Source organism: Peromyscus californicus, unplaced genomic scaffold (genome assembly GCF_007827085.1).
Source record: "Peromyscus californicus insignis strain IS unplaced genomic scaffold, ASM782708v3 Scaffold_17__1_contigs__length_78620276, whole genome shotgun sequence".
NCBI lineage: Eukaryota > Metazoa > Chordata > Mammalia > Rodentia > Cricetidae > Peromyscus > Peromyscus californicus.
Window position 1 is genome coordinate 73525158 of NW_026294469.1, and position 23805 is coordinate 73548962.

General features: G+C 42.7%; 1 protein-coding gene across 3 annotated transcripts in view; it reads left to right on the forward strand.

Moving 5' to 3' along the window:
- Positions 1 to 23805, forward strand: part of Fbxo15 (F-box protein 15) — a 56412-nt gene that overhangs the window by 29445 nt on the left and 3162 nt on the right. For all 3 annotated transcript variants that reach the window (XM_052742722.1, XM_052742723.1, XM_052742724.1), the window contains exon 9: positions 21361 to 21485. In XM_052742722.1, the coding sequence (XP_052598682.1) occupies positions 21361 to 21485 (125 nt within the window). The remainder of the gene's footprint in view (positions 1 to 21360; positions 21486 to 23805) is intronic.

Below are 23805 nucleotides of genomic sequence, written 5' to 3' on the forward strand. Positions count from 1 at the left end.
CTTCAAACCAGCACTACCTGAAGGACTACACATTGCCAAGTTTTGCTATTAGCATGAGATGCTGGCTTGGCCACCCTGGACACAGTGTCTCTGTGCTGACCTTGAAGAAGTACTCTTGGAAGATTTTGCCTCAATGATGCTGGTCTCTTCTTAATCACATCTGATTTCTCAGCCTTGGCTAGTCAATACAGTTGTCCCACTAAAACAGATGTTTCACTTCAGTGATATTGATCCTTTATTTATCATAGCTAATTCTTTAGTCTCCCTGACCAGAGCCACAGATTCTTAAGTCAAAATATTGTTCCAGTGGTCCTGATGGAGATTTTGCTTTCCATGCTTCTATCTCTTTTATCATTCCTTTCTTCCAGGTTCCTTCTACATCAGTTATCAGTCATGGATCAAGAACATGACCCCACAGGCTTGCCTACAGGCCAGTGTGATGGGGGTGTTTTCTCAATTGAGGTTCCCTCTTCTCATGTTTAGTTAACAAAACTAACAAACAAAACAAACACCTCCCTTCCCTGTAGTTTTTTCTTTTTGCTCTTTGAGGTCCCGCCATCCAGCTCCCAAATAAACACATGGAGACTTACTCTTTCTTATGAATGCCTGGCCTTAGCTTGGCTTATTTCTAGTCAGCTTTTCTTAACTTAAATTATCCCATCTACCTTTTGCCTCTGGGCTTTACCTTTTTTTTTTTATTTCCATATAGTATAACTTTTCTTTCCTTCATATTCCGTGGTTGGCATTTGGCTGGGTGACTGGCCCCCAGCATCCTTCTCCTTTGCTCACCCCCTTCTTCTGTTTATTCTCTCTGTCTGGCAGCCTTGCCTGTCCCTCTCGTCTCTAGCTATTGGATAGTCAACTCTTTATTAGACCAATCAAGGTTTTACCAGGCAAAGTAACACAGCCTCACAGAGTTAAACAAATGCAACATAAAAGAATGAAACACATCTTTGCATCATTAAACAAATATTCCACAGTATAAATAAATGTAACACATTCAGCTAATATTTCACAACACCTCCCCAAAACAAAACTAGCCAACACAGGTGGCTGTTGTGAATGGCATTTCTTCTCTGATTTGTCCGTATATTTGCCATTGGTATATAGGAAGGCCACAGATTTTCATGTTCTGATTTTGTTACCTGCTGCTTTGCTGAAAGTGTGTCAGTTCTAAGAGTTCTTGGTAGTTTAGTATAAAATCATATCATCTGCAAAGGGAGGTACATGAACTCTTTTCCCCTTGTTTGTATTTGTATACCTTTTATTTCCTTCTCTTGTCTTATTACTGTAGCTAAAACTTTGAGCTCTATATTGAATTGGAGTAGAGAGTGGACACACTTGTCTTCTCATTTAGCATGATAATTGGTTATAGGTTTGTTGTACGTAGCCTTTATTATGTTGATGTGTGCTGTGTCCATTCATAGCTTCTTTTCATGACGTATCATGAAAGACTGATTGATTTTTTTCCCAAGGGCTTTTTGTATCTACTGGTATGATCGTGATCATGTGATTTATGTTTTTGAGTCCATTTTGATAATCTGGGCATGGAACTGCTATGAGCCTCTGCCTTGGGCGGCTGTTTTCAGGCACTGCCAGCCCATGGTCATGGGTCTGCTCCAGAGCAGCTGCTCTTTGCCCAGGTGGAAAATTCTGCCTTTTCCTGAGCCTCAGATGGTTCTGTGTACTTCAGTATTTACCTTTGTTCTGTCACAGAGGCTCTGCAGAAAAGCCATCTCTTCATTGGAATCCAGGTCTGTACCACCATACCCTAATCCACACATGGCAAATGTCTCTGCCCTTGGTGGTGATAGTGTTGGCAGAGAACTTAGCCTGTTGTGTCACGGTGCCAACTGTCAGGGTGTCCTGCCACTCCCGGCCAGCCCTCCTCTCCCACTGCCGGCTTCGGCCTGCCCAGGTCTTGCTGTGGTGAGAACCTGGCTTCGATGACGAGTGGCGGGGAGTGGTGCCTCGTGAGGGCATAAGCGAGTTGGGTCGTCCCTGTTGCAGCTGCTCCCCAGAGGTCTCCTTCCACTTGAACCTTGTGACCGTTATTATGGTCTGTGGAGTCCAAACTCTTTCCTACCCGGTCCCAGTACTGCCACTGTCCCCTCTATGGTCTCACCCCACCTGGCTTCTGCCCTGCTCTGCTCATCCTGCTGCAGCAGTACCAGCTTCCTGGGCTGTATGGATCAGGTCAGTGCTTCCGTGGTCATGGCCTGCCCCTCACGCCTGCCATGTCCCCAGCACAGATCTCCACACAGTCACTCTCGGGCTTGGCTCACTGTTGGTGTGCAGTGAGACTCCTTGCTGTGCCACCTCTGGAATCTCAGGCCCTCCCCATAGCTCTTACGTCACGCTATTCAGTTTTACCAGTTAGTTTTATTTTAGAAGATATCCTTGATGCTGTATTTTTCGTTGTGTTCCTGGCTGTCTCCTAGAATGTCAGTCTGAGCACTGATTGTTCAATAGGTGTGCACATATGTGTTCTCCAGAGTGATTTATAACCCTTTTCCTTGTTCATGTTGTCCTTATCTCCTTCTGTATATGTGTTTATATACTAAATAGATGTAGAATTAGGCCGGCTAGTGCTGACTGCTCCTGAGGGCCACACTGCTGAAGGGCTGTTTGAGGAATCACGGGCCTGTACCGAAACCTCTCTGTGTTTCTTCACCACAGAGGTGCAGGTACATTGGGCGGCGTCTCTGGAGGAAGCTCTTGTGCTTCTTTTAGGAGGCAGAGGAATAGCTTGGTGCTGCAGAGGGTGGCCAGAGCTCAGTGGCATTGCAGGGCCATAGCACGAGGATGGCAAGGGTCTGAGAAGCATGCCATGAGGGAAATCTTGCTGCCTGCCTCTCAGAGTCCAGACAGGCCCAGATGCCAATCAAGCCTGCTTCTCAGGCCACCTCGCAGGTCCAGAGTAGCCACTGTGGTTTTGCCCTGGCTTTCTCATTTCCTTTTCTCTACAACACACACAAAAGGTAAACCCTGACTACTTCACATGTGCCTTGCTCTTTGGAAGGAGGAAGCCCCAGAGATCCTTCAGTAGCCCGGATGTTCTGTGTATACCTAGAGTATAGGAGCTTCACTAGAGGTAAAATTTTTTTGTAAAAAAATCTGAATGTAGCTCCTATGTATCTATTTCATCTCCTCACTGCAAGAAAAGCACCAGGCATGTTTTCTATTTCTGACTGGACATGGTTTGTACAAATTCTGTCAAATTTGTTTCTAAAACACTAATTGCATTTTTAAGTTTTTACTGCTTTAAAAATGTGAAGTAGTTTCACAGTGTATAAACACAGAGAGCTTCAGTGTTGTCTGTATGCAGAATCTACCAACTTATAATTCCTTTTCCTTATTTGTGTTATCCTTGTCTCCTTCGTTATATGTGTCCATATACATGTATGTTTATGTATGCAGAATTAGCCTGGCTACTGCTGACTGTCTGCACTGGAGTGGCTAGTGACCTGATGCACTGTGAGCACTCCTTGTAGCTGCTTCTGCAGTTTCATGTCTTCAGGAATTATTGTGAAACTGTGACGTAGAACCTCTTCTCCTGTATTAGTGACGTGGGTTCTGCAGCTAATAGCTGGTCACCTCTGATTCCATGAGGCTGCATGAAGTGGTTCCCATCTGTACCTGGGCCCACCTCACTCCAGAGCAAACACCTGGCTGCATAGCCATTGGTTGGTCTCCCTCTCTCCCTCTGTGTGTGTGTGTGTGTGTGTGTGTGTGTGTGTGTGTGTGTGTGTGTGTGTGTGACAGAGAGAGAGAGAGAGAGAGAGAGAGAGAGAGAGAGAGAGAGAGAGAGAGAGAGAGAGAGAGAGTGTCTGTCTGTATCTGTCTTTCCAGAGTCCTCGGTTTCCCAGATGTGGTCAGAGCAGGGTCTACTGTGCCACAGTACCATCCAGTCCAGCTCCACACAGGGGATACGCCTGTCAGTAATAACATAGTTGTTAGAACATGCAAGAGTTGAAGTTAGTGAGGGAATGTGAAATCCAGTCATTTGCCGTTTCTAGATTGTGCGCTGTGTGCGAGCACCCGCCCCTCCCCACTCTTAGGGCTTTAGTAGGTGAGAGGACTTTCCTATATGTGCTCAGTGCATTTCCTCCCTCTTCACGTGATCCCACTAAGAGCCAGCAGAGGGAGCTGTTGCCATCAGAGTTTGCATTGTCTTTTGAAAGCACAAATGGATCGTCCTTTACTGTTTTTGAGAAACTCTCTTGGTACCCTGTGGTATATTTAGTAAATTTCAGCTGTGCCATTGTAGTTCAGGATGACAGAACTTTATCCCTATTTTTTTTTTTAAAAAAAACACTTTGTCCCTGTCAAGGATGAAATGTTTTATCATCATGTCCCTAGAATTTAGGTTGCTCTATGCTCCATTCATCCTCAGTGAGACATGAGAAACCTGGCCTGCCACTAATGAGACAGCCTCAGTGGAATACCGTAGGGTCACAGAGTCGAGGGTAAACCAGGCACAGGACAGACAAAACCCCTGCTTTAAACAGCGAGGCAGAGAGCTTGTTGAGCCAGGTGCTTGCACACACCACTCACCGAGAGGGTGACACCAGGAGCTCCTGTAGGGCGCTGAGCGGAGGCATTTGAATGTTTTTGTGTTGGGGGGGGGGCAAGGGAGAAACATGAGGCAATTAGTCTTGGGTGTCTAGACTAGCAGTGTTCAGTATCTAGATTACTGTAGCAGGGGAAGGATAACACAAACAGAGTCTGAGCGTGGTTATTTGGTGGGACCATTTCTAGCATACTATCTTTGAGTAACGATCATGTGTGTGTACCAATTTCATCTATAAATTGATGGCAGTTGTTTATTTAAAAATCTCAGTGAGAATTGTAAAACTTGCAGAATTGATTCTGAAATACATTTGGAGGGGTTAGGATATAGCTCAGTGATATAGCACTTGCCTAGTATAAGACAACAGGCTCTATTTCCAGCAACGCAGATGGACAGTTAGTTATGTGTGTGGTAGGTAGGTAGGTAAGTAGGTAGACAGATAAGGAAGTCCTTTTGGAAAAATGAATAGGGGGATGGCTGCAAAACTTGGGTTTAAAATTTTAATGGTGAGCTATTGGAATCTTTTCTATGCATGCCGTAGGTCCAGGCTTTAGACCGCAATAAGATTATAATCAGGGAGCCAGGACAAAATTTAAGAAATAGACTGTTGCCATGACATCTGAGGCCCTTGTGTGGTCCTTGCTGCTGCCATCTGCTTCTCCCTCTACGAGAGGGAGTCACCATTCTGCACTGAGCTAACTGTCCCTCTCTTTTCCTTTTAAAATTAAACCCCTTGTATTGTGAACTGATAACACCAAACAGATCCTTACTTGTTTTTGAAAATGAGTAGTGAGATGGGATCTGCTTGGCAAACATTAGCCACTACACTCCTGTCATTCAAGAAGTGTGGTGTCACTGAAGAGATAGAAGCCCAGATGGGAGGGACAGAAGAATGCCACTGCTGCCTTTACAGTCAAAGCTGTCAGGTTATTTTAAACCATTTAGTTATATCTGACAAACATTTACTTACAGGAGAATAATTATCACTATGTTAACTAGGTATAGCATGATATATCTTTATATCTGGGTATGTCTTCATCCTGTAGAGTATATTATTTCTTGAAAGTGTTGGTATAGAACGAGTTGTGTAGAACAATTTGCCTAACTTGCAAAAAGCGTCTCTAGAGTTGAATATATAGGGAATGCAAATCCTCAGAGAGTTTATTATATATCCATTTCAGCGAGTCTGATGCAGGCTACCTCTTGGTCACAATATTTTCTCTTTGTAACTCATTTCATATACTTTGTAAAGGTTCTTTGAAGATTTTTGTTTTTCAATCATGGCTCCTAAAAACAAATCTGTAGTCTTAGTGACTCCTGATGCCTGGGTTAGATTCTTGCATCACGTTGGGTGAGGATAATTGTGAAGTTGGCTCCTTGACGACTGCTCTGGGGTGGGCATGGCCTCACTTCTCATGGAGCAGCCTGTAGATTGTCCATGTCTAGCTTTGCCATTGTCACCTACTTTAAACTGTCGCAGATGCTGCTGGGCTTTTCCTTCCTGTTTCTTGTGGATCTAGCACCCAGCCATGAGCACCCGGGCCTGCTTTGCTGCCCTCTCTGCCCCGTTAGATGCATGTGTGTTCTACTCTGCAAGGTCTGACCTCATGTGCCCAGGCTTCTAGGCGGTACTGTCCATAGGAAGGCACGGTTTGGATAGGCTTTTCTACCTGTCAGCTTGACTTGGTCGGTCATTTCTTCTTCCTCTTTGGCTTGTTTGACTTCTTTCTGTGGAGCTTACTCATACTCAATCTAAGGAACTGGAAAGTTGTCTTTCTTTGAGGTTATGTAAGTGTGTATGTGCGCTTCTTTCTGTATGTGCTTGTGGAGGGCAGTGGTCAATGCTGGGTGTTTTCTCCATTGCTCTCTACCTTACTTTTGAGACAGGGTCTTATTGAACCTGGGACTCAATAATTGACTAGACTGCCTGGCCAGAAAACCCCTGGGAGTCCTTTCTCCATCTCCCAGTAGTGGCATTTCAGATGCGTGATGCTCCTGTTGGCAGTGTTTTTAAAGATGGGTGCTGGGGAGCTGGTCTAAGATTCTCATGTTTACACAGCAAACACTACCCATGGAGCTATTGCCCAGCACTCTTTCTTTGAGATTGTATTAAGCACTCTTTTTTGATTCCCCAGCACTCTTCTTTTGAGACTTGCCACTTGGACAAGTCATAGCTATATTGAAGTTTTTTTTTTTTTTTTAAGGGATTTATATAATCTCTTTTCAAAGAATAATTTATGATCCCTAGAATGCCACGTAATTGATGACTGGTTTTTTTTTGTGTGTGTTCCCATTAGAATTAAGTACAAGGGAAGATTAAATGAGGTTGTATTTTGCTGTCTGAATTCGATTTATAAGAGGGTAAGAGAGAAAGAGGGATAATAGCACAGGAAACGCTTCAGAATGATTTGTCAGTTAACATTAGAGGTGAGTTTTGTAAAAGTGCCTTATGGGTTTTCCTTTGTGCAATTTTTTCCTTCCTTCCTTCCTTCCTTCCTTCCTTCCTTCCTTCCTTCCTTCCTTCCTTCCTTCCTTTCCTTCTTTCTTTCCTTCTTTCTAAAGGCAGATAGACTGACATCAGTTAGGACTAGTTCTAAGCTCATCGACTCACTGGGACAATTCACAGTACTTAGGATATTGATGTTTTAGTAGATAAAATCAACAAAGAGGAAAGGTATGTTGAGTGAAACTCATTGGGAACCACCCAATGCCTAGTGTTTTCACTGTTCTCACATGGGTCCACCTAGTTCCTCTAGGACTGTTGAGAGCTAATAAGATCTCACTAGAGATTCAGGTTTTTAAGGGGGCTGCTGTCTAGGTCTACCCTATTTCCAGATTTCTACAAGCAAAGAGATGCTCAGTATAAACCATGCAGCACAGGCATTAGGCACAGTGAGCAAACTTACCAGCTAGGTGGAGGGATTCTCTTGAATTCCGTATTCCTAAATTTTCAAAGGCTGTCCCTGTGAGCAGACTTTGTGAAGAATAGCTGGACTCCAGCATGCTGTATTAGTTCTTTTCTGCACAACTATCCATTAACATTTTGATTAGGTTATAGTACAGCCTGGTGAACAGAGGAAATAGTCCAGTTGTGTCTTTGAAGTGTAAATGGAGCTTGCCAACGGGCCTGATCAGCAATGCAGACGATAAAGGAATGTATACTTATTTGATCTTAGTATCAAGCTAATTATTACCCATTTTCAGAAGCAGAAAGAGAAAGGTTTTGGCCAGCATGGTATATTGTAGTCTTTTTTCAGTATTGAGAGGAGTAGTTAGAATGAAGTGGAGAAGTGATTTTAATAGCAAAGCTTCATGCTCCTAGCCTTTGACTTTGAAGGTTCATAGCAAAACCGAGAGGAAGGTGATGCAGAACTATCCCATACTGATACCTCTGCCTCCCCCTTTCATATGCCTCACTAGAGAAGAACATTAGTTACAACTGATGACCACATGGCAACATGCTATTATAGCCTAAAGACCATAGTTTACAGTAGAGTCACTTTTGTTATGTGTTTTATGGGTTTGGGCAAATTTTAATGGTGTGTATCTGCTGTTAAGTGTTATACAGAGTTGTTTTATTACCTTAAAAGTCTTCTGTGTTCTGCCTTTTGCTCCTCACCTTTCCTCAATGTCTGGAAATCACTCATCTTTGTACTGTCTCCATAGTTTGTGTTTTCTTCATAGATTTCACACAGAATGTTACACAGATGGAATAATGAAATGCATATACTTCAGATTGACTTCTAGTTAGTAACATGTAAGGTTTTTATTTTTCTATTTTTCGTAGTTTTATATCTCATTCTTCATTAGTACTGTTTAGATGTGCTAGCTTTTTCATTAATCTACTGAAGGACATCATATCTATTTTTAAGTTTGGTGAATTTTGATTAAAATTACTATAAATATATGCATGCATGGTTCTATATAGACATATTTTCAACTCAGCATATTTGAGTAAACAGTAAGAAGAACAATTACTAGGTCATGTGTTAAGAGTATGTTTACTTTTAAAGGAAATTGCCAAATTTTAGGTAGGCCCCAGTCCTCCCCCCACCCACAAAAAACAAACAAACAAAAAAACCCCAAAAAACAGATTAAGTGATTCCTCTTAATTGGCCTCCAGAACTAGATCATACATCTTGGTTGCAAGAAGTAGAGAATTCAAGCTGGAACTGAGCTGGCTGGAAGGTTTTGTTCAGGCTGCTGGGACATATAAGGCATCAATGATCCTGAGAGGTACTACCTTTGGGATGTGACAGCTACTATAAATGTCTAAGAGCAGCTGTGGTTGCTTATACTGGACCTGTACAACACTGTTGGTTAACAGACAGTCATGGACTTCGGTGAGGAGCTTATGAGGTCCTACCCTTCCATGCTGAACTATTGGCTACTGATGGATTCTGGACGAGGATAGTCATTGTTTCAGTTGTCTACCCATTGCTGAGCTCAGCAGGCTTTAATGGATATATCCAAATCTAGTGACATGTCTGGTCCTGGTTAAACTCAGTGGGTCACAAAACAAAAAGATGGGGGTATGGGAAAGGACCCTATAAGGAGGAGGAAGAGACAGAATCAGAGAGGGAGACACAGGAAGGATGGTGGTGAGAATAAACAGTACACTATATACGTGTGTGGAGTTGTCAAAGAACAAAAGTTATCAATAAAAAATGGAAGAAATGGCTCTACTGTCTTACAGAATGGCTATGGGATTCTTGTCTCTTGGGTCGTAGTGTGATACAGCTCATCCTTCATTAGTACTGTTTAGATGTGCTAGCTTTTTCATTAATCTACTGAAGGACATCATGTCTGTTTTTAAGTTTGGTGAATTTTGATTAAAATTATTATAAATATGTGTATGCAGGGTTCTGTATAGGCATATTTTTAACTCAACATATTTGAGTTAACAGTAAGAAACATAATAACTAGGTCATGTGTTAAGAGTATGTTTACTTTTTAAGGAAATTGCCAAATTTTAGGTAGGGCCTAGCCTCACCCCCCCAAAAAAGAAAAAACAGACTTAAGTGACTCCTCTTAATTGCCCACCAGAAGTAGACAAAGGATCTTGGTTGCAAGAAGTAGAGAGATCAAGCTGGAACTGAGCCAGTAGCTTCCTTCATGCTGGAAGGTTGTCAGTTCTGAGTGTTTTGCATCTTCTACATTTGTGAACAAACTTTTTACTTTTTTCTTTGCAGTTAGGGTACCCTTTGCTACATTTTGGGTCAGGAAAGTTTCCTGTAGTCCCCCTGTGCTAAGAGCTTGATTTGGCTGTTGCTGTAGAGAAATGCTGTAAACTTTAGGAAGGGGGCCTAGTGGGAGACTTGCATTCACTATAGGCATGCCCCGGGTGTTGTAGGGTGGTAGCCTGTCTCCTTGTCACTTGTGGTCATGAGGTGAGTGAGTGGTCTTGGTGTGCTGTGTGCTGCTGTTAGGATGGACTTCCTTTCCATGGCACCAAAGCAGAGGGCTGACTGATGATGAACTGAAACCTTCAAAATTATAGTCAAAATAAACCCTTTTTCTTTACAAATTCATTGTTTCAGATATTCGTTGGTAGGTGTATTGATAGAAGACCAGTCATTTTATATTTCCTGTCCTTGTCTTACTGCGTTATCCGAGACTTCCAGCACAGTCCTGTCAGGTAGCAATGAGAAGAGATAGCCTTTCCTTTCTCAGATCATAGTGGGAAAGCTTGAGTTTTTCCCCATCACTGTGTTGTTAACTAACTTTTAAAATACCTATTCTTTATCAGTTAAGGAAGTTCCTTTCTTGTCATAGTTTATTCAGGGTTTTTCTTTTAGTTCTGAACAGGTGGTATTATGTGTTTTTATTTGTTCATAGAATACATTAGAAGTTTTCACTCTGCTTATATGTTTGGAAGAGAGTTTAGAAAATTGGTATCATTTCTTACCTATTTTCCAGTGAAATAACTTGATCCTGTGTTTTCCTTTTTGGAAGATTGTTAATCATGGGCTCAGTTCCTTGGATAGTGATAGGCCTGGTCAGATTATCTTCTCATCTAAACGGTGGCAGATGATGTTTTTCACGGACTTGAAACCTAGGTTATCAAATTCGTTCATAGTATTCCTTTACTGCTCTTTCATGTTTCTTCAAATTTTTACTGATGTCCTATTTTTTTTATTTCTGACAATTATATAATTTATATTCACTCTTATTTTCTTAGTTTGGCTAGATACATTGATTTTATTTTTTAACAACTTCCTTTTGGTTTCTTTGATTTTCCTGTAGTGATCTCACTGATTTTTATTCTAATTTTTATTATTTCTTTTCTGCTGCTTATTTTAGAACTAATTCACTCTTTCGTGGCTTTCCAGTATGTAGAAACTGAAATTGTCTCAGGTAGTTCTTGCTTTTCTAGTGTGTATGTTTAGTGCTGTAAATTCCACTCGAATCCCTACTTTGATCTCATCTCACACACTTTGGTCAGTTGTTCTGAGGATTGATCTTCATTGTCGGCCTGACGGTATTTAGAATCACTGTGGACAGTGAGGCCCATCTCTAGGTGTGTCTTTAAGGGCTTTTCCACAGGACTGTGTGGGTGACACTATCATGTGCTGGAGGCCTGGGTAGGATGAAGGGGAGGAGGAGAAGGCCAGCATGGTGCCAGTCGGCAGTACCCTTCCTCTGCTTCCTTGCCGTGCTGTGATCTGTCCTTCTCTACTTCGTACTGACCTTTCCACGTTGATCACAGAAATCCTTAAATTCATTAAAATCATTACATCAGGAGCCAAAAGGATTCTTTCTTCTTTTATAGCTTGTTTCTGTTAGGTATTTTGTCAGAACATTGAGAAAAGTAAATATATTTATATCATTTAATTTAAAATATTTTAAAATCTCTATGTATTATCGAATTTTTGTGTTATTTAGAAGTTTGTTTAATCACCATGACATGTTGAAAATTTCCAGCTGACTTTATTGTCCTTTTTTTACTTTAACTCCATTGTAATTTAGAGGAAGACACCATATCATTTGGAGTCCTTTTATGATTTTATGGTCAATGGTGCAATATTTCTTGGTGAGTGTTCTATGTGAACTTGAGAAAAATATCTACTCCGCAGTTGTTAGATAAGGCAGCTTGTAGATGTCCATTATACATGGGCAGTTAATGCTAATTTTGAGTTTAACTATGTCCTTACTGATTGTCTGCTGGCTGGGTCTGTCGACTTCTGATGGGAAGGTGGTGAAGTCTCCATTTCCATCAGTACATACCTCTCCTTACAGTTCTGCTTGCTCACATAGTTGGTGCTGTTCTGTTCAGTCATTACACACTGAGGATTGCTGCATCTTTATCAATACCTAATACCTCCTCCTTTACCGCCCCTCCCACCTAACTGGCCAGAATCCATCAGATCAAAGGAACTGTAGAAAATGGGCCCTTAGTAATGGGATTGGTATGTTGATAAGTGTTTCTCTAGTCCTTCAGTGTGCTGTGACTCTATACTGTGTATTTCATCTGCGCTTCTTAGTTCTTCTCTTAACTACTTAGGCTGCTAGAGGAGGCTGTAGTTGATATTTCCCATTCCCTGGACAGATTGGGCTATGCTAAAACGTTGGTTGTTTTCCTGCTGGGAGAATAGTTTTTGTTGTTGGCTCCTAGAGATAACAAACTGTACTTGCCCATGATAGAGTCCTCTGGAGTTGGCTCAGGTTTTGTTACTGCTCGGGTTTCTGAGCAGGATTAAGAGCTTGGACCTTCCTGAGTTCTCCTGTTTGTTGTCAAGTTGTAGGGACAGTGGTTTTGCTCTGTGAGTCCATTTTCCCTGTTCATCTAGCAATAGTTATTTTTTAGTTTATTGAGAATTACTTGTTCTTAGGACAGAATGGTGTCTTCCAGTGCTCATGCTAAACTAGAAACCAGAATGTCTTTTTATTACAAGATTTCAAAATCTGTAGATATTTACAAAAAAAGTAAATAAAATCCCCAAAGACAACTATTGTTCATAATTTGGTCCATTTTTCAAATTCATAATTCTACATTCTCTGTAGAAATTGTTTGGAAATACTGTTCTGTTTTTCCTTGACACTGTATCGTGAGCATTTTCTAGTTTTAGAAAAATTTGACTTTGAAAGGTTGTATGAAATTCCACTGTTAGGTTTATCCTGATTTATTGGCCCAATCTCCCAATTGGGCGTCTAGGCCTTCATTTCTCATCATTGGAGCATGGTGGTCCTCAGTGTTATTTTGAAAAATCTCTAATGATTTGAGAGATAACAATGGTGTGTCAGTTTGACCCGAGGTTTGTGGTCACCACAGTGACCACATCGCAGACTCTTTGAGGGTAGGTGCCCTCTTGTCCCCCTGAGACCCAGCTTCACCACCACCTCTTACTGTTCATGTCAGCAGTTTACCACTGTGCACACGTGGACAGCAGAGCCCACGAGAAGACAGTCATTGCAAGGGCTAGAAGGAGGTGCTGTTATGTGATTTATTTTCATGTTTCTTTCCCAGTGGTATTCACTTCTATGTGTAGTTCCGTTATTTTAAATGTTATGACCTGTGTGCATATACTTGTTCCAGATAGTTCTTCCATTTTGTCTCCTTGTTCCAGATAGTTCTTCCATTTTGTCTTTTGCCTTTTAATTTTGTACATATAGATATCTCAAAAGTTTTCAATTAGATGTGGTTTTAAAACATTTCTTCTAAAATTGTTTTATATAGAACATCCTACTTTCTAAAATCAGACATACACTCCCCTTATTTCCTATAGGTTAGTTACTTCTCTTCAGTTCTCACCCTTTTCTCTCAGGGTGATTGCCTCCGGTAGGGAAGCAGATAGTTCAGACTTACTTATTTTGTTATGAAATGAATGTCTTCTACCCTGGTTTAAGAAATTAGTGATTTATTGTTACCTATTTCTGCTTTTTATATTTATATAAATATTTATCTTACATGCATTCACTTGGCTAGAGTACCAAATATCTTACGGGATTTTATCAGAGTCCTGTTGAATTTGTGCATTAATCTAGAAGGAATTAAGGTTTTATTAAGATTGAATCCAGGGCCTTGGTCATACAAAGCAAGCACTCCACTACTGAGTGGAACAGTATGTATATTCCCAGCTCAAATATACTTGATTTTTATTTAGAGTTTTGGCCCATTTCTTTGTTTATTTAGATTTTGCTGTACAATGTGTTAGGGTTCTCGAAAGGATCAGAGTGGAGAGAGTAGATATATAAACACATCAAAAGGGGTTTGTTAGGTTAGTTTACAGATGCAGTCCAGGTACTCCAGCAGTAGCTGTTTCACACTGGAGAGGCCAAGAATCCACAGTTCAGACCAGAAAGCTGAGTGTTTCAGCAATTGCTGGAGCAGAAGGTCTGGAAGTTTCCTGGGGGAGCTGCTGGTCCTCAGTCTGCGTTGGAGTCCTGGAGAAATTGGTTCCAATATGGGTAAAGAAATGCCATAGCAACAGAATAGATCAGTGGTTTTCAACCTTCCTAATGCTGCAGCCCTTTAATCCTCATCTTGTGGTGACCTCCTAACCATAAAATTATTTTTGTTGCTACTTCATAACTGTAACTTTGCTACTGTTATGAATGGTAATGTAAATATCTGTGGTTTTCAACAGACCTTAGGTGACTTCTGTGAAAGGGTCGTTTGACTCTCATGGTTGAGAGCCAATGGAATAGTGGGCCTCTTGTCTGCAGAAGTGAGGGCGAGCAGGCCAAAAGCCTTGTCCTTTTATCTGGTTTTGGGGTGGGTCATCTGCTTCAGATAAGCTGACCCTCCACAGGAGTGCCCGCTGCTTGCATTTACTTCATTCCAGATGCAGTCAAGTTGACACCACTTTAGCAGAGAACATTTTTTATGTTGATGCTGTGCTTTCCCTCCTCAGGAATGCTTTGCTTCCTGTTGCTGGCATGACTAAGCTCCTTGGGGTAATGTTTCCCTTTTCTACTTGTTATGTTGGTTCTGCACCTGCATGTTTTTGTGCCACGCTTCCTGTTCAGGTCTTGACTACGCTAAGTATTTGGGCTTAATCTGTAAGACTCTGCAGACAAATTTAGAGAATTCAGAGGTTATTAAGTTACAAATTCTTTTTTCCTTGTGCCAAGAGTATAGTCTACAACAGCTGAAAGTGAGTTCTTTTGAAGTATTGTCCTTTCTAGATTTGTGCATATATCGTTTTATCTTATTTTTGTGGCTGTGATCCTAAAAATAGGTGGCTTTTTCATTCCCTCTGTCCCTGATATTAATTGCTTGCTGTGTTTCTAGGTCAGGTTGTACTCTGTAAGCATTTATCATGACACGTGAGTCATGGGAAGCAGTGTTGTCCTTTCTGGGTGGTGATTAGAGACTTAGAGCAGACACTGCACTATGGCATCTTCATTAGGAGTATGTACTACATTTTTCCTGTTCTGTACTTCTAGTGACTGAGAAGTAAGCATTGCAAGTGACTGCTACTCGTATCAGAGCTTACCTAACTGTGGAGTACAGCTGTGTAGTTTGTGGGACCTGGTGAAAAATTACCAATGGCCACAGCAGGGCATTAGAAGTCCAGGCCTTTGGGACTACACAGGCCGCACTCCATGAAGTCCTCATGGCGCACAGGTGAGGTGGGCGACGAGCTGTCCTTGATTAGGCCTGTTTCAGCTGCTCTGGCTGCTGCTCCAGATTTAACCTCAGCTCTTCATTCACCTTTGCTGGTGATTTGAATTCTTTGAAGTATATTTGTTGTCAAGGAGATTTGTTTAAGTAAGATGTCTTAGATAGTAAGATATTTTGTAAGGGAATTATGGAAATAGAATCTCTTATATAAACGAAGTAATTTGGGGAACATAAGTGCAACAAATGTAAATGATAGGTTTTCTAATTTTCCCTTGGTGTGAGTTTACTTGCGCACCCTGAGATCTTTGATCTCTAGGATTCGAGCTTAGGGCCTCTTCTTGGATTGTAAGCATCTTAACTGACCGTGGTCCCTCTTTCTGTACTCTAATAGATTATCTGGGTCTCCTCTCTTTCTGGCTTACCTTTCCTGAGTACACAGTCCAGTGACACCCTTCCCATCTTCACTCTGTGGCATGCAGAGACCCTTTCCTCGCCGTCCGTGCTTCCCTGTACAGCATTGACCACCTTTGTCACTCTGACTTGGAGTCAGCCTCTTACCCGGGACGGTCACACTTCTGTTGTCCCTTCTTGCGTCCTAGAGGTCTTCCAGGCAATTACTTAATGGCCCCTGTGTTTTGTAGCTCTTCATAACCACCCAGCACCTTGCATCCCCCTTACTCCCATGCCCTCCTGCCCTGCTCCCTGTGCTCCCCGGCCCTCACCTCTTCACTCGTCACAGCTCTTTGCAGTCCTGCTTTTTCCTAGATCAGAGGGAAAGCTGTCCCACTTCTGTCCAAAATGGACTTTCCAGTTTTCTAACTATATCCACTCCTGCCTGCTCGAGACCTTTATTTAGCCATTTGTCTCTTGTCTCTTTCATCATCTCAAATCTGCTTCCCTATCAACTCCTCTTCTATTTACAAATTCGTTTGTGCTTTCCATGTCAAAATTATTTTAGAAGAAAAAAAACCCCCGAATTCTGTGTCAGATCATTTTTTTAATTAGGATTTTAAAATTTCTATTCAAAGCTCTAAAAGTCACAACCTACCACAGCCTAACAAACCACTTCATAGTGTTGAAGAGTTCAGAGGTGCATCTTAGTTCCAGGTGCTTTGACTTGATGCGGCCCTTGATGTCCAGCGTGGGACAGGACATGTCTAGACAGCATGTGCCACGACAGCCCATCTCTTGGCCTCTTTTAATTCTTCAAGGTCAGCTCCCTTCTTAGTTAGCTCTCCTCCCTGGCCGTCGGGTCTTGGGTCTGACGTCCTTTTTCACTTCTGAGAGTCTCTTGTATCTTCTTGGGGTTGGCTGTGCCATGAACTCACCAAGTCAGCGTGAAGCCACATGAAGAGGATACTTGACAGCGCCGAGGTGTTGCTTCTCTTACCCAGTGCCCCGCCATCTTGTCTTGTTGCTGTCGGGAATGAAAAGTATCCGAAGCAAGAACAGAGCAGGCCGTAGAGAACCCTCCTCCAAAAGGATCCATGTATTTTCTTCTAACTTGAGAGAAGACTTGTCTAGAAAGTAAATTATACCCAGGTGGACTGAACTGATTGGTGCAAAGCCGTGGAAAATAGAACTGAGACTTAGGGAAATGCCTGCTGGACCTGTAAACATAGTAATTTAAAAGAGCAAGCTCCAGACTGCCGAATTAGCCAGTGGTAAGGTTTTAGAGTCTAAGAACGTCTATTATTCTCTTTAACCAGTGTCAGGAACAGTCCAGCTGCTTATGTATGTATCTTTTTGTGTAGAGACCACCTGAGACTCAAGACTTGAGTAGGTTTTACTGACACCGTTGTTACCATGCCAACCAGATGGAGAGCGTGGAGGCTGTGCTCTCCTCACCTCCCTAGTAGAGCCTCACCTGTGTGAGTTTGGCCTGGGTAACAGAAGGACCAAAGAGACCATTCCTGCCCTGTGTCTGGAGCCCTGTCTCTCCGTCCTCCACCATCTCACTGACCTTAGATACATGAGTTTCTTCTCTTCTGGAGACTTGAAAAATAACAAAGGTGTCTAAAAATGGTTAGCCAGGAAGGAAACACGTGTAGAAAAACCATGCATGTGCCTGGGGGATGTTATGTCAGGACGTAACAGGCAGTGAGGAGCACCAAAGGTTTTCTCTCCTTAGAGGCAGTATCAACCGGCTCTGTCTGACCACTGGGACCTAAGGATTACACCAGTGTGTTATTGACTGCTCCTTTGTGGTATCGGGTCTAGTCAATACTGGTTAATACTCCATGGCAAAGAGCTTTGAGTTCATTGTGTGAGAGGTGCTTGCTCTTGCTCTTCCTAGGTGACTCTGTGTTACCCTGTTTGCTTCTCAGGTGGAATCTTGAGTCCGGTTCCCTTTACTGGGTTTATCTCTTTAGGTAACTCTGGTGATTCCTGCCTCAGTCCGTTCTAATCTTCTTTATCCCTTTCCCTCTTCCTTATGCATTAGAAAAATCAATTACCAATCAACCTATCCTCCCCATGTTCTTTACATTCCACCTTTTCTATGTTACATTTATTTCTGAAACAGAAATGAACCCTGATCGTAGCTGAAAATGTGTCATCAGTATGTTGTTAATAGGCCACAGAAGGACATGGCCTTTTATTTCCAGAGTATTGTTTTTGATCAAACAGATCTCAGCATGCAGAAACCATTGCATGTAATGAAATGGCAGGGTGCAGTAGAGGTCTAGAAGAGGAAAGGTGAGGGTAGATTGCTGGCATCCATACAGATGAATGTTGAAGTTCTGAAGGACTAAATTGTTGAGAGTCACAGCCATGTGGGAAGTGTGGCTAATACGCAGCAGAAGGCCCCTGGGCGAGGCGGACACAGATGCCAGCAGTAGACTTATGTTTGTGCTTTGTCTTTCTGTTGCAGACTCTCATAGGAATGGTCCGTTTTTCCCACCACAGATTGGTTTCACATTTAGTACCACATAAATAGTATCACTGTTTGTCTCTGTGCTTCTGGGCTTTCCCTGTACTCTGATTCTTCTGCTCAGTGTAGGACTCAGGCTTTATCCACACAGTTGTAGATGTCAGTAGTTTGTTCTTGTGTATTGATTAGTAGTGTTACATTTCAATGAATTGCCAGTTTTATTTGTGGTTCCTTGATGGACAAGATCCTTGTCCATGGAAAAGATATCTGCTATAGGGTTGTGTGGAGTCTTGTTGGCCTGGTGTCACCTGCCATCCATCTACTCTGTGGGAGAACAGGAGAGGAGCAGACAATTCTTGTCGCTCACATGGGAACAAGGTGGGCTTCCCCTTCAGAAGCTGCTACTGTGGCAACAGGGGCTGAAGGCAGGAGGTACCTGGTGAAGCCTTGATGTTAACCTTTGAGTATACTTAAGTCAGAAAACACTATAGAACTTCTGGAGTAGGGATTTGGCTCCCAAGGCAGCTCAGCATCATTTTTATTTCATCCATTGTTACTGGTGGTCAGAGTCTAGACCAGGTGTTTGTGCCTCTTATCCAGAGCTCACAGTGGTTTGCAAAAGAAACAAGATAACTTTATTTGGAGGAAAGGAGCAAAGCCACAGTGCTGGTTATAGAAGGATACATTTTCAAGCTTGACAGTGGAGCCACGTGTGAGAGAGTGCTCAAGACCTTTGAGTACTGTTTGAAGGTCCCTTCAGTGGTTTCCAAGAGGAGGAAGAGTTTGGTTATTAAGGGGTGTGGTGGTTTGACTAGGAATGGCCCACATAAGCTCCTAGATTTGAATGCTTGGCTACCAGGGAGTGGCACTATCAGGAGGTATGGCCTTGTTAGAGTAGGTGTGGCCTTGTTGGAGGAAGTGTATCACTAGGGTGGGCTTTGAGGTTTCAGAAGCTCAAGCCAGACCCAGTGTCTCTCTCTTCCTGCTGCCTGATGATCCAAATGTAGCACTCTCGGCTCCTCCAGCATCATGTCTGCCTGTGTGCTGCCATGTTTCTGGCCATCATGATAATGAACTAAACCTCTGAATCTGTAAGCCAGCCCCAATGAAATGTTTTCCTTTTTAAGAGTTTCTGTGGTCATGGTGTCTCTTCACAGCCATAGAAACCCCAACTAAGACAGGGGTGTAGTGAAGACAGTTCTCTGTTTTTGTTGATAGGTCATGTGTTCATTTTACCATACAATGATGAGTAGGGAGTTCAGCCTAGAAGGGTACCAAAGGACATAAATTTGTCGTATTGTATCTGAGTCTAAAAAGCAATTCAGGCTGGATTGGTCTTTTTGGTCTTTATTCTTGGATACATTGGGAATACTCTTGAAAAGAAACTGTCTAAATGTGATTGTTACCAGGGGTGGGGAAATACAGGGTTATTTAGAGATGGGAGTATGGGTAGCCATGCTGAGGATGTTCTGAGGTTACTCGGTGCATTGTTTACAGAGGGGAATCCACCACAGCGGCTTTTGTGCGAATCCCTGACTCGTGCACGTGTTAGACTCCTTAGTCCGTGTTTCAAGACGGGTCGGGTGGGTGGCCGACCCAGTGCGTTCGGACCTTGGGATCCCACCTCGGGCCCCGGGACGGAGCCCTTCACCTTCACCGGCTAGCTCAGTCGGTAGAGCATGAGACTCTTAATCTCAGGGTCGTGGGTTCGTGCCCCATGTTGGGCGCCAGATATTGGTGAAATTATTAAGGCCACTCCACGTAGTTAAAAGGAGATTTATTTAATGGCGTAACTTACAAATTAAGGGATAGTTAGGTCGCGGGGTCTGGGGAAGGTGTATCCGCAGTCCAGCGGTGTTCTCTGGAGCTCTGCTTGGCCCACCTTCACCGTCCAAGGTCCCAGAACAGAGTGAGAGTACAGCCCAACCAGATCTCAGGTCTCCAGGCGCCTCCCTTGGCCCCGCCTTGTAGGCGTGACAGTTGCCAAAGTCTCAGTGGGGGTTGGAACTTCCAGATCAAAGCTGGAATGGCTACCCACTACAGGGGAATGTGTGCAAAGTATGTACGTGGAAAACAACTAGACTGCCAAGCTTAGTGATAGGAGTGTGTGTGCATATGTACATAACTCAAAACCAAATGGGGTCTCACGGTATTACACTGTTTCCTATGAACTGCTTCACCATGAAATAACCCAAGTGCAAACCTTCCATGTTTTCCTTCTGCTTTGCCCAGTGAGTCACACCTCCCCTTTATGCACATGTCTGTCTCTGAAGTCATCATGTACAAGTGAAGATACTGCAGTGTTACTGTGCTTGATGTCACTTCATGGTGTGTTAAATAACTCGAGGTGTGTGTTCATAGGAGCAGGGCAATGTTGCAGGCGCTGGTTGTCACAAGAAGCTGAACACATGCACTCCTTCGTGGTGGTGACAAAGTTGCTAGTATGCCCTGTGAGCCAGGTAGAAGAGGGATGTAGAATGTAGAGACTGGGCTCAGATTTTGGTAAACATGTGCAGGTCTTTCCTTGCTTAAGAGCATATGCAAAGATAGGTTTCTGCAATGGGTTTCTTCCTTTCCCTCCTCTTGTTCACCTGCTCTTTAGTCCTTCCTCATTTCTTGATCCCATTTGATTTTCTTTCTTTGACATAATTTGAATCTCTTTCCTTAAGCTTGTTAGTGTTTGTCCTTTTCCATTCCCATGACTGATGGCATGACCAAGTAATGTGGCCTTGATCTGTAATGACCCTTCTTCCAAAGGCCCATGTGTTTTAAAAGTCATGGTTTTCAGCTTGGCATTATTGAGAGGTAGTGGACCCTATCAGAAGTGGTTCCTGTTTTGGGGGGGGGCTTCAGGTCATGGGGTGTGTGTGTGTGTGTGCCCTTAAAGGGTCTAGTGGGACCTCAGCTTGCTCTACATGTATTCTATAATGTACATTTATCACGCATCCAAAAGCATTGGGGTCAACCTGCATAGACAGAAACATTCAAAGCTGAGTCATAGCAAGCCGTCCCTCCTTGTAAGTGTCTTCTATAATGGAAAGCTAGCTGACACAGCCAGTGAGGCTGAGCCTTTGTCTTCTCGTCAGTGACCGTGCGTGTATTTCCTCAGCCATCTTCTGACTCACCTTTGGCAGTTTCCTTAGAACCCACATCTGCTCTCCAGTCTCTGAGATCTAGGTTTACTACTCAGGCCTCATGATAGAGTGTGCTGTGTCTCCAGGGCACGTGTCCTTAGTGAGTAGAACGTCACAGTACAAGGCATACCTCAGGAGTAGCCAGCCTAAAGACTTTTTTTTTTTTTGCCTCACATTGAAATGCAGCAATTAAACTAACCTTAAATCATTTCAGGATGCATTGAGAATGGATATGTGAAGTTCATGGCGATAAGTTTAAAAAACAATAGAGAACACCTACCTCTTATTGGAAAAGTTGGCCTTGCATGGAGAACTAATGTTTTTGACGGCTTTATTGAGGTAAAAACAAAAGTTATTTTTTTCTTCAAGTAACTTATGTGTAATAAAAAAGTCTGTTGTTATATATATAAACCTCCCTTAAAAGTATTCTGGTTTCTATAGATTTGTGAATTCTTTTAGCAGAATGAGATCTTCATCAAGTATTTATTTAATGTTTTGTATTAGTTACTGTTCTATTGCTGTGAAGAGACACCATGACCAAGGCAGCTTGAAAACATTTGACTGGGGGCTTGTCTGGTTTTAGAGGGTTGGTCCATGATCATCATGGTGGGAAGCAGACAGGCATGGCACTGGTACAGTAGCTGAGAGCTTACATCCTGATCCACAGGCAGAGAGAGACAGAGACAGAGACACTAGGTCTGGTGTAGGCTTTTGAAACCTTAATGCCCACCCCCAGTTCATGTCTCCTCCAACAAGGCCACACCTCCTAATCTTTCCCAACCAGTTCTGTTAACTGGGGACCAAGCATTCAAACATGAGCCTATGGGGGCCATTCTCATTCAAACCACCACAAATATCTTTGCTGTCCATGGAGTGTATAGGAGTAGAATGGGTAGGTAGACTGTAGCTGTGTTTGAATAGCTTTGACTGTTCCCTCTATTCCCTTACACACTCAGTCAGTCTGTCCAGTGGAGAGAGGAAGGAGCTGAAGGTTGGCCAGGCAAGTAGCAGTTGCTGGAAACATTTTCACCCTTTTGAAGGCTGTGCAGTTTTGAGTTCCTGTTCCAGTTTCCAGGATCTTGAGCAGCTAAATAAAAGTAACCAAGTGGTGGGGAGAGTTGGGTTAGTGTTGGGGGTTGTCAAGAAGAGAGGGAAGAGAAATTAGAGATCTCCCATGGTTCCATTCTCTTGTGTGACTGTGTGCCCATGGTTACCCCTGGTTCTCTTTACGGAATGGTGTGAGTGGAATCTGGGAGTCACGGGTTGACTGTGACTGCAGACAGCCTCTGCACCGTGGTGCTCATCTTGCACTTTGGTAGACATCTGGGCAGAACTGTAATGACACTGACCAAGACCATTTGGGATTTGTTATTTATCCTGTTTATCTGTGAGCACATCTTAAACCTTGGTACAAATTGTGTGTGTGTCACATATAAAAGATTATTGTTTCATATATTTGAGTACAGATGTGACCTTTTGTTTTCTGTAGTAGACTGAAATGGCCATGACGTAAAAACACATTAAAATAAAATATTAACGTTAAAAATAGACCTTGAGGACCAAGAAAGGCAGAATATAAATATGGCAAGCTTAAAGGGTCAGGGTAAATTTAAAGTTATTTAATTTCGTTTTCTCTTCACAACAAGATCAAAGTAGGCGTTTAGTTCTCTGGGGTTAAAAAGGGAAGTATGGTAATTCTACCAAGACAAAGCTTTATCCTAGCCCTGGGATTGAAAACAAAGCCTCCCCTGGAACTGCATGTAAGGAAGACTCAACCCTAAGGAGTCCTTTAACAATAAGTCTGCTGGGGACTTCCACAACATTTCTCACAGAGGCTGCACTAACAGCTGCAGAACTTGGCCCTCCAGCAAGCTCAGGGCACTGTTTCTACAGGCGGGATTCTGAGCCTTTGAAGTAGTAGTGGGTGGATGGCCCTGGACAGTTTCTCCAATAATACTTTTTCTCACGGGGAAGAGTTTGTTGTCTCCTGAGTTGGAGGTTGGGTGGATGTGGATATACCACTTATGTTTGGAGCCAGTATTATGTGTTATGGCTAATTTATCCTTGGAGTTCCCAAAGAAAGTATCCAAGTGAGGGACACCGTGTTCCATGTGTGTGCTGTATAGCTCAGGGATTTCCCTGCAGGAATCTGACCACCCTAAGCACAGTGAACAGTAAAAACGCAGTTTAAGAAATTGGCTTTAGGGGGTTTAGTTTCTTTGTTTTGTTTGTTTAAAGGAAGAACATAAAGTACAAAAAGGCTTTAGCTGGATGTACTTGTTCATGCCTTTACCTCACACACTGGAGAAACTAAGGCAGGAGGATAACAACCAGTACAGGCTAGCCTGGGCTACAGATTAAGGCTCTGCCTGAAAAATAAGGTAATCTTAGACACATATGTCTAAGTGGAATCTGGGAGTCACGGGTTGACTGTGACTGCAGACAGCCTCTGCACCGTGGTGCTCATCTTGCACTTTGGTAGACATCTGGGCAGAACTGTATTAAAAAATAGAAGTAACAGATAATCTCTTCTGCCTGGGAATTGTAGGTGTAACCTTCTAATGTATAAGATGACAAGGCATAAAGGAAAAACCAAAGGAAGACATCTTCTTGCCATATTTATAAGAGAAGGATTGCCAAAAGAGATCTATAAATAAGA